The 11,315-nt window shown below is 44.6% G+C and overlaps 1 protein-coding gene across 2 annotated transcripts in view; it reads right to left on the reverse strand.

Moving 5' to 3' along the window:
* uba6 (ubiquitin like modifier activating enzyme 6) overlaps positions 1–11,315 on the reverse strand; it is a 143,582-nt gene that overhangs the window by 96,918 nt on the left and 35,349 nt on the right. For both annotated transcript variants that reach the window (XM_068030439.1, XM_068030438.1), the window contains exon 8: positions 3,686–3,809. In XM_068030439.1, coding sequence (XP_067886540.1) covers positions 3,686–3,809 — 124 coding nt within the window. The remainder of the gene's footprint in view (positions 1–3,685; positions 3,810–11,315) is intronic.

Here is an 11,315-nt window from a genome sequence, read left to right on the forward strand (position 1 = left end):
CTTCCTGCCTGCCTGGGTGAGGGTACAGCCAAAGACCACCCAGTGGAGGGATTTTCCCCAGCACAGTGGTGGACTGGCTGTTCTTTTTTTAATTTTATTAATTTTTTTTTTTATAAAGTGGAGGAGAGGGCACCTTCGAGGCACCCTCTGAGTTACATACCTTGTACTGCAGTCCTCCAAAGCTGGAAGGCCTCTGATTTGCCCTCCAGCTTTGACAGCATTCCCCCCCCCCCACCCCCACCTTAATTGGGCAGGAAACCCATCTCTATGCCAATTAAAGACTCATCCACGTGAAAATTTTAACTTTAATCAGCTTCCCTGGAGGCAGGTTTCTGCCCCTCAAAAAAACCCGACTTGTTTCCCGCCTCTGTGGTGAAAATTCAGCCCCAAGTCTCAACCATAGCTCACTTTTAGCGTTCTTGCCTCAGTCAGAAGATTATGGGTTCAAGCCCACTCCAGAGTCTCGAGCACATAATCCAGGCTGACACTTCAATGCAGTACAAAGCGAGCGCTGCACAGTCGGAGGTGCCATCTTTCAGATAACATGCTCAATTGAGGCCTCATCTGATGGGCATAAAAGATCCCATTGATCTCTTAATTATGTTATTAGATTAGTAATCCAGATATCTGGAGTATTAATCTAGAGAAACTGAGTCCACTTTGGCGGCTTCAGAATTTGAATTCATTTAAAAAAAAAATCTGGAAATAAAACTAAAAAGTTGGTATCGGTAAAAATGACCATGAAGCTGTCAGGTTGTTATAAAAACCCAACTGGTTCATTGCAGTCCTTTAGCAAAGGAAACCTGCCCTGCTTACCCGGTCTGGTCTATATGTGACTCCAGTCCCACGCCAATGTGGTTGGCTCTTAACTTACCTCTGACATGGCGTAGCAAGTCACTCAGTTGTATCAAATTGCTCAAGAAGGCAGCCTAAGACCACCTTCTCAGGGCAACAATGAGCTGGCAATAAATGCTGACCTTGCCAGCGAGGCTCACATCCCAAGAATGAATTTTTAAAAAAGACAAAGGCAATTCAATAATCTGGGATTAGGGAAAAAGTAGATCTGATTAAAAGCATGAAAATCAAGGGTCAGTTTTACACTGTCTATAAAGCAATATTGACTACACTTCAAAAGTAAGTTATGCCTGCAAAGCGATTTGAATAACCTGATGCATGAAAAATCTTCTCTGCTTATAAACTGCACAACTATAGTAGCTACACTACCACCAAACTGCAAGGGGATTAACAGTAACAGACTATGAAATATTCTTCATAATTTTGATTGTAAAGCAATTAGAATTAATGGCCCAGATTTTCCTGGGGACTTGCATCATTGTAACGGCACATCGACGCCATGGGGACCGTTGAATGGTGGAAAAGAGGAAATTATGGAGTAAATGGCTTCTGTCATTAGTTATGCCACTCTATTTTCCTGGGAGCTTTCCGCATCTCTGCCATTACCCTCGCTGAAAACATTAGAAGGTAATTATCACAGCCCCACCCCTATTTTCCTGCATTGAAGTTGGTTTTCATGCTGCTGTCACTTAAGACTTAAAAATAATGGTCTCAGTGGATTTGCAGCAGCGTGAGTCATTGCTCCAAGATCTGGTTTAAACTTCCAGTTGTTAAAACTGCTACTACAAAAGTTAAACTATTGTAATCTTTGAGTATCAACTTCCTGGGATTTTCAATTTTAATATTGCCACGCCATATGTCCAGCACCCATTTGACTTATATCATGACCAGAATTTAAATGACCCTTCCGCTGTTTAGCCCACAGTGTTTAGCCTCACTAAAGCCAGTAACACAACAAACATCTTTTCTAATAACTTTGATTTTCTTATTAATGTTTCAAATTAGGTATGCATCAACTAATATACACATATCTCAAAAAATTTAAGCCCATCAGCTCAAGAGGAAAGTTTCACATTTTTGCCATCCACAAAGATTTGTAATCTTCAGTCTCATTCAAGTACAAAAATTTTCAATAAAATTCCTTTCGCTCAAACCGTCCCAAAGCTCCGAATGGGGCGAACGTGCCATCAGTTCAACTTTTGGATCAGTGTCGAGTCCTTGATTCACCCCTACGCTCACTGCACCACATTCTAATTAGAAAACCAGCAAGATCTGAAGCAAATTAGCTGTGGCAAGACTGGCATGCAAGATAATGAGATTTATGCTGCCACTCTCTCTATTGCGGGAAAACCTGAGCCAATATCTAGCCCGTACATCCTTCAAAAAAAATAAACTGTTGACACCTTCGGGATTGAGAAGGATGCCGATCAGTGCAGACTATAGATAGATCTGGTGCTCTTTCCAGTCTTTGTTTCTGATGGAACCAGTGTCCGTGTTCAACAGCAAGTCACATCTAAATAGTGCCTTTAAAAAGTAGGAAAACATCCCATCAATTGTATATTATATTGCATGCAGATGGTAGGCATTAACTGGGGATTTACTTATGCCCCTATAAAAAGGAACAGACTGAAATTTTGGTTGTTGGGTGAGGAGGTGCATGTTTGGCATGTGTATCTCTAAATAAATGCTTATAAAGTGTGTAAAAATTGGCTCTAGTTTAATCCTTCACCACCTGGCTTTCTAGAGTATAACACTAAGGTGCTTCAAAAGGAGCATAATCTGGCAAATATTGATACCAAAGCAAAGGAGGAGACATTGGAAAATTTGACTGAAAGCTTGGTCAAAGAGGTAAGTTTTAGAAGCACTTAAAGGAGGAGAGAGTGGTGAGAGAACGCCAGAACTTAAGACCTAGATTGTTGAAGGCACAGCTGCCAATGGCAAAGTGAAGGGAGTGGAAGATGCGCAAGAGGCTAGAATTGGAGTGCAGAGATTTTGGAGAGATGTAGGAGGTTAGAGAGATAGAATTGGGCATGCCCACGGAGGGATTTGAAAACCAAGGCGCTGGTGGACCAATGATTGGGTCACCTGGAGTTGGTGCAGCTTACCATAAGGGCAGCAGAGCTCTGAATGAGCTCAAGATTACAGAAGGTGATAAGATGGGAAGTCGGCCAAGAGAGCATTGCAATACTGGATTCTTCAGGGAACAAAATGTAAATGAAGCGACTAAACTTACAAAGTTCTCCTACTATATAGGTGACATTGTGGAGAACTTTCTAAAAGCTAGCCACTGGCTCACAGTTGTGAGCAGCACAGATGTCAAGATGTATCTCTTTTCACAGAGCTCAATCAATAGCTGGAATAGATTACCAGGGAGGGTGACTAAAGCTAGTGTTAATTGTGTATCAATTTTGGTTAAATATATGCAGGTAAAGGGCATTAATTGTGGTTTCACTTGCACAGATCTAAAGAGACACTCACTGAAACTGGGGTTGGAGTTGGGTTAGATAGTTGAAATGCTTTGAAATGTTTCACTGTAAATAAATGTTAGACGTAGTAAAGATTGGCTCCAGTAATATGCTTCACCAAATGGCTTCTGGAATATAACGGCTAGCACACTAGACTCTAAGACACAGCTGGATGTTGTCTTGGGAAGACAGGAGAATTAGTACGCTGGATGCACAAGATCATAATCATGTAATAAACTAACATAATAAAAAAAAAGAGGGAGTGGAGGAATGAAGAATTACACATTAAAGTACTCTATTCTACAATAACATTCTCCTCTAAAATAAGCACCATTCAAATTTATATAATTTGCGAAAGAGCATACCAGTTACTTGCTGCACAGATTCATTTAACTCTGTCATCCCATTGATTTCCCGAAAAGTCACAAACTGTCCCGTTTCCAACCCATGGTTACGATTATCCATGCATGTAACAATTCCAGGATTGGACTGTGAATGGAAAAATGAGAGGCATTAACATATGCACCCAGCTGTGTTGTGTAAAGACTCATTATGACAACCTCACTCTCCAACGGCTTGTACTATACAATTTATGTTTGATCCAGGCTTAGAGTTTCCTGGAATGAATATTTCACTTTATATAAACAAGTGAAGCCAAAAACAACAGGAGAAACTGGTACATGGATATGTAATTTATTCCACCCAAGCAAATTGTGAAACCTTATAGCACTATGGCAGTAATTTTAACAAAATTATTGTGCAGATGCTCAGACTTGTATCACATTCCTCTCTATTTAAAATAGGTTATAGCTGCTACTGAAGAATAGAGAGAGGAATTAGATGTCAGTGCTGTTATCATATGAACAATAATTTTCAGTTACAAGTTTTTGGCAAGTTCCACCTGGTTGGAAAAAAAAAGACAGCTGTTCTCATTCTCAGCAATGGCATATCAATTGCTGCCCAGTAACTGCCACTGAACAGGTCACAGATCACACATTCTTCCTTACCTTATATAGTTCACCAATAAAAACACTTTTTCATACACTGACCAGCTGCAGAGGGGCAGTTTGGGATCAGGCTGCCCACTGCTGATTTCAATTGCAAATGATGTATGATGCAGAAAACTGAAAAGAAAATTGGCAAAACAAAAAACACTAAATGCAGTAAGGCACACGTGTATGTAGCTGTGCTTTTCTTCCGTTAGCCGGTGGTCTGACATGCAGGGAAACCCATCAACATGCTCAAGAGTTTCCAAACCAAGTCACAAAGAAATCCACACAATTTACTTTCCTGAAATGGAGTGCACACAGTCTCCTTGTAGGGACTTATGTGCCTCACTGAGCCAAGTTGAGAGAGGTTAGGTACAGGTTTGCAAGATCTAAAGCTTAGGGGTCACTACATGTGTGCCAGGATACTGTTGGAATGTGGCCAGTTAAAACTGCACAGCTTACCAGCAAGGAGCACTGTCATATTTCCCTTGCTTGCCCAGCCAGAACTTCCCCTACCTCATGGTACATTGGCGAGTGGGATTAACTGGCACAGAGTGGGAAAAACTGCAGCTCCCAAGGTCTCATGAATAAGCCAAGCTGTCTCGTCAATTATCAGCTGTCCCTTTTCTCTGGAGTTAAATCAGTCTGACACTGCCAGAGGGTTGACTTTCAGTCCTATTCTTCCACCACAAGGCACATCATCTTGGAGCCAACTTTAGCCAGCTTGTCTAATCTCCAAAAAAACGTAACTATTTGAAATATAACGGGCTGGAGTTTCAACTAGGTTGAGCTGGCTTTTTCATCACAATATGTCCCAAATCGATTGAACCAGCTGAGCAGATGGAGGAATTAAGTGCAAATTGTGTTTCTGCAATCTTTTATGCTAGCTTAAAAATTGTGGTAGAAGCTGGCCTCACCCACAAAACTGGTCATGCCCCCAGATCGAATTAATCACCATGGCGAATTTCTGCTAACTGCACCCACTTGACATCCTTCAAGAAGGCTCTTAAAATTAAGCTTTTTTTTGGTGCAAGAGCCCTAATAAGTACTTTTTAAAAGTTTTTGTAAAATTTACTAAGAAACTGATTACTTTACACTAATGAAACTAGTAAATGTTTCTGTATTGTTTCTCAATGTCATTTTCAGTAATTTAAAATCAGGTTACTCAGGTGGTGAACTAGACACTGATTTAAAAAAATGCTTTTTTGTGATGAACCCATTTTCAACTTAATAAAACTGCACCAGGTTATCACTCAAATATATCAACGACTATTTACTAAAAATTGCTTTCTAAAATGCTGCCCAATTGCGCAAGTTCATGGAACTTTTACGTTCAGCGATATGCAAATTAGTTTCGGAGGCAACCTGTGGAAAAAACAAAAAAAGACTTCTGAAAGCTAGCACAATATTGAGTGCTATTTGCGTCCTGGATCACCAATTGCACCCAAAGCAGAAACACTTGACCAACTGTGTTAATTTTTTTATAAAAGCATCCAAGTGGGCTGCTTAGTTTTGACCCTGTATTATAGGTGACCTTTCAGTCTTCATGATACAGCATCAATGGGCCTTGGCTCAAATAATGAAGCATTCCAGACTAAGAGCTATGCGGCTTACAACTATTAGAAGAAAGAGATTCATACTGAAGTCCTTGAAATTAAAAGATGAAGGGAGAAACAGAAGTACAGTTGAATATGCATGTTGCTATGGAAGGGCAGTAATAACTGCTGCAAATCTAGCAGTTTACAAATGCATACAGAAATGTTACACTGTAATGACTGACTTGTTGCATGGATGCTCGTCTTGTTGCCTTGGCAAACCTTGGTGACAAGGAAAGATAACTCATTTTTTAAAAAAACTAGAAGTAGCAAGTATGCCTTCAGATAATTGCAACCAGACTTCACCAAACAAGATTTTTCCATAAAATTGGGGACATCAAAAACACTGCAGATCTGTGAAATCTGAACAATAACACTAATATGCAAGAGTGAACAGCAGATTGCGTATTCCAACGATACAGATGGTGTCAGTTCAGAGCAGAGGTGCCAGAATAAATAAATCCAAAATCCTGACAAATCAATACTTTTTTAAAACAATTATTTACTTAATTTCTTACTATACTCTTTCTAATCAAATTTTCCATAAGGTTCAGTGGCTCAGAACTGCTGTGGCCTAATGAGCAAGGCAAAGTAGTTTGTGCGAGGTGGTAGGCAAGGGTCAAATTTGAAGTGCATGCACATACTGAAGTTTTGCTATTCTTCTTTTGGGCCTCCTTATCTCGAGAGACAATGGATACGCGCCTGGAGGTGGTCAGTGGTTTGTGAAGCAGCGCCTGGAGTGGCTATAAAGGCCAATTCTGGAGTGACAGGCTCTTCCACAGGTGCTGCAGAGAAATTTGTTTGTTGGGGCTGTTGCACAGTTGGCTCTCCCCTTGCGCCTCTGTCTTTTTTCCTGCCAACTACTAAGTCTCTTCGACTCGCCACAATTTAGCCCTGTCTTTATGGCTGCCCGCCAGCTCTGGCGAATGCTGGCAACTGACTCCCACGACTTGTGATCAATGTCACACGATTTCATGTCGCGTTTGCAGACGTCTTTATAACGGAGACATGGACGGCCGGTGGGTCTGATACCAGTGGCGAGCTCGCTGTACAATGTGTCTTTGGGGATCCTGCCATCTTCCATGCGGCTCACATGGCCAAGCCATCTCAAGCGCCGCTGACTCAGTAGTGTGTATAAGCTGGGGATGTTGGCCGCTTCAAGGACTTCTGTGTTGGAGATATAGTCCTGCCACCTGATGCCAAGTATTCTCCGAAGGCAGCGAAGATGGAATGAATTGAGACGTCGCTCTTGGCTGGCATACGTTGTCCAGGCCTCGCTGCCGTAGAGCAAGGTACTGAGGACACAGGCCTGATACACTCGGACTTTTGTGTTCCGTGTCAGTGCGCCATTTTCCCACACTCTCTTGGCCAGTCTGAACATAGCAGTGGAAGCCTTACCCATGCGCTTGTTGATTTCTGCATCTAGAGACAGGTTACTGGTGATAGTTGAGCCTAGGTAGGTGAACTCTTGAACCACTTCCAGAGCGTGGTCGCCAATATTGATGGATGGAGCATTTCTGACATCCTGCCCCATGATGTTCGTTTTCTTGAGGCTGATGGTTAGGCCAAATTCATTGCAGGCAGACGCAAACCTGTCGATGAGACTCTGCAGGCATTCTTCAGTGTGAGATGTTAAAGCAGCATCGTCAGCAAAGAGGAGTTCTCTGATGAGGACTTTCCGTACTTTGGACTTCGCTCTTAGACGGGCAAGGTTGAACAACCTGCCCCCTGATCTTGTGTGGAGGAAAATTCCTTCTTCAGAGGATTTGAACGCATGTTCAAGCAGCAGGGAGAAGAAAATCCCAAAAAGTGTGGGTGCGAGAACACAGCCCTGTTTCACACCACTCAGGATAGGAAAGGGCTCTGATGAGGAGCCACCATGTTGAATTGTGCCTTTCATATTGTCATGGAATGAGGTGATGATACTTAGTAGCTTTGGTGGACATCCGATCTTTTCTAGTAGTCTGAAGAGACCACGTCTGCTGACGAGGTCAAAGGCTTTGGTGAGATCAATGAAAGCAATGTAGAGGGGCATCTGTTGTTCACGGCATTTCTCCTGTATCTGACGAAGGGAGAACAGCATGTCAATAGTCGATCTCTCTGCACGAAAGCCACACTGTGCCTCAGGGTAGACGCGCTCGGCCAGCTTCTGGAGCCTGTTCAGAGCGACTCGAGCAAAGACTTTCCCCACTATGCTGAGCAGGGAGATTCCACGGTAGTTGTTGCAGTCACCGCGGTCACCTTTGTTTTTATAGAGGGCGATGATGTTGGCATCGCGCATGTCCTGGGGTACTGCTCCCTCGTCCCAGCACAGGCATAGCAGTTCATGTAGTGCTGAGAGTATAGCAGGCTTGGCACTCTTGATTATTTCAGGGGTAATGCTGTCCTTCCCAGGGGCTTTTCCGCTGGCTAGGGAATCAATGGCATCACTGAGTTCCGATTTGGTTGGCTGTATGTCCAGCTCATCCATGACTGGTAGAGGCTGGGCTGCATTGAGGGCAGTCTCAGTGACAGCATTCTCCCTGGAGTACAGTTCTAGGTAGTGCTCAACCCAGCGGTCCATCTGTTTGCATTGGTCAGTGATTATGTCCCCCGATTTAGATTTGAGGGGGGTGATCTTCTTGATGGTTGGCCCAAGAGCTCTCTTCATGCCATCATACATTCCTCTGATGTTTCCGGTGTCTGAGGCCAGCTGAATATGACTGCATAGGTGTTGCCAGTAGTCGTTTGCGCAACGCCTAGCTGTTCTTTGTGCAGTACTTCTGGCTGCTTTAAGTGCTGCGGATGTTAAATCGCTGGGGGCTTTCTTGTAGTTCAAAAGTGCAATGCGCTTAGCGGCTATGACAGGTTCCAGCTCTTCATTATGAGATTGAAACCAGTCTGCATTTCTCTTCGCACTTTTGCCGTAGGTGGTCAAAGCTGACTCATAGATGGCGTCTCTGATGTGGGCCCACTTGGTCTCAGCATCCCCTGTGGGAGTGTTTTGAAGGGCTGTTACAAGTGAATTTAGAAATTTTTGTAACAGCTGTGGGTGAGAAATTCTGCTCGTGTTGATGCGCGGGTGGCCCTTCTGCTTGGAATGATGCAACTTCTTTGGTCTGAGTCTAACCTTGCTGCACACCAGGGAGTGGTCGGTGTCGCAGTCCGCACTGTGGAAGCTGCGTGTGATTTGAACACTGTTTAAGGCGGCTCGCCTTGTGACAATGAGGTCTAGCTGGTGCCAACGACGTGATCTTGGGTGCCTCCATGAAACCTGGTGACAGGGTTTAGTGTGAAAGAACGAGTTGGTGATGCAGAGGTTATGATAGGTACACAACTCAAGCAGTCTCTGCCCGTTCTCATTCATCCTTCCAACGCCATAGCGCCCAAGGCAGGAGGGCCATGAGTCATGGTCGGCCCCAACCCTGGCATTAAAGTCCCCCAGCAGGAATAGGTGTTCGGTGTTGGCGATGCTGCTAATGATGTTATGGAGTTGTTCATAGAACTGGTCTTTAGCTTCAGGTGCGGAACAGAGTGTTGGAGCATAGATGCTGAGTAGGTGTACTGGACCAGAGGTGGTGAGCAGTCGGATGGACAGTATGCGTTCCGAGCCATTTGAGGGAGGCTCTATCATGCTGAGCAAGGAGTTTCTGATGGCGAAGCCCACTCCATGCTGTCTTGGTTCTTCAGGATCCCTGCCCTGCCAGAAGAAGGTGTAGTCTTGCTCTGCTAGAGAGCCACTCGCGGGGAGGCGAGTCTCCTGAAGTGCTGCAATGTCCACATTGAGTCTACTGAGCTCGTTGTTAATGATGGCGGTCTTCCGAGAATCGTTGATTTGTGTAAGGTCTTCCGACAGGCCAGGACACATAGTTCTGACGTTCCAGCTTGCAAAGCGAAGGGCTGGTACCTTCTTTCCTTTTTTCATGTTGTTTGGTGCGGTGTATCAGTCCACCTTTCGGGCAATGACCCTGAGCTCCAAGCACCCATTGAAGCAGGCAGACTGTGGCGGGACAGAACCTTATTGACCGGGGGCTGCCCGGTTTGAGGCGGGCGGTAGCTGTCCAGTGAGGTGCAATGACCTCTCCCACCGACAAAGGCAACCCGTGGCGCCCAGTTTCTACGCCAATTTATCTGGACTTATAACCCGTAACTGCTGCCTTCCGTGTTGTTTCAGTCGCTGTGAGGCAACTATGGAGTGACCTCTCCATGGCGCATGCCTGGGCAAATTTATGGAGGTTGAGAGTTGCCCAGTCGTCAAAACCCCCCTCTCGGCCTTTCTGGTGGGGTCCAAAGGAGTGCAGGACACGACGTTTGGCACCAGTATGGCTGCAGGAACTGCCGGAAACATGCCAAAGGTGACACATGACCGCCTACGGGGTTCCGCTCCGGATTTTCTGTTAGGGTTTACTCCCTTAGCCTTGGTCTCTCCCGAGACGCCCACAAGGCAGTGGGGTTGTTGGGGCCCCTACACAGGTGTAGGATGGTGCCGGTGGGAGGAGGGGATGCAAGGGGGAGGGGTAGAGGGAGGGGGTGGGGGGGGGTGCAGGGGAAGGGGGTGCGGGGTGAAGATGGTGCGGGGGGGGCGGGCTGGGACGGGGTTGTGAGGGGGTGAGCTGAGAGGGTGGAGCAGGGAAGGGGACGGGGGTGGGGGGGGGGTGGAATCTGGTGCAGGTAATAAGCCATTTCCTCAGTGCCCACCATCGACGTCCGGAAAGCTCATCTACGTCCTTCGGGAGGTGGAGCATCATTTGGCAGACTTAGAGGTGGTTACATTTGCTAAGGGTTTTTTTTTTTGCAGTGGTTTAAATAAAGGCATGCAGCATGTTTTGCTATTAACCTCCTGGAATCAGCAAATGTTTATGCAAAACTTTCCCTTAGGAAGTTGAAATGGTGGAATTTCACGCTCAGTGATATTTAAATGCAATCTGGATGGCACAAATTTTATGGGCCAAATGGCCTTTTCTCATCCTGTGCTTTACGATCTGTTGCTACCGTATAATCTATAGACAGCATCTATAATAACTTGAATTCTATACCGATTTACTATGAACATACGAGCATACAAATTCAGAGTAGGCCACTCAGCCTTTTGAGCCTGCTCAGCCAATCAATAAGGTCATGGTTGAACTGATTATTCCACATTTCCACCTACTCCTGCTAACCTTCTACCCCCTTGCTTACCAAGAATCTATCTACCTCTGCCTTAAAAATATTCAAAGACTTTGCTTCCACCACCTTTTGAGGAAGAGACTTCCAAAGACTCACAACCCTCAGAAAAAAATTCTTCTCATCGGTCTTAAATGGGTGACCCCTTATTTTTAAATAGTGACCCCCTAGACGAAGACAAATAAGTCAGCATTTTAAATGCTGTATTTACATTACAATTTTTCTCACTAATTGTATTTCATGGAAATTGCTTTCTTATAATCTGC

Source organism: Heterodontus francisci, chromosome 4 (genome assembly GCF_036365525.1).
Source record: "Heterodontus francisci isolate sHetFra1 chromosome 4, sHetFra1.hap1, whole genome shotgun sequence".
Classification (NCBI taxonomy): Eukaryota; Metazoa; Chordata; class Chondrichthyes; order Heterodontiformes; family Heterodontidae; genus Heterodontus; species Heterodontus francisci.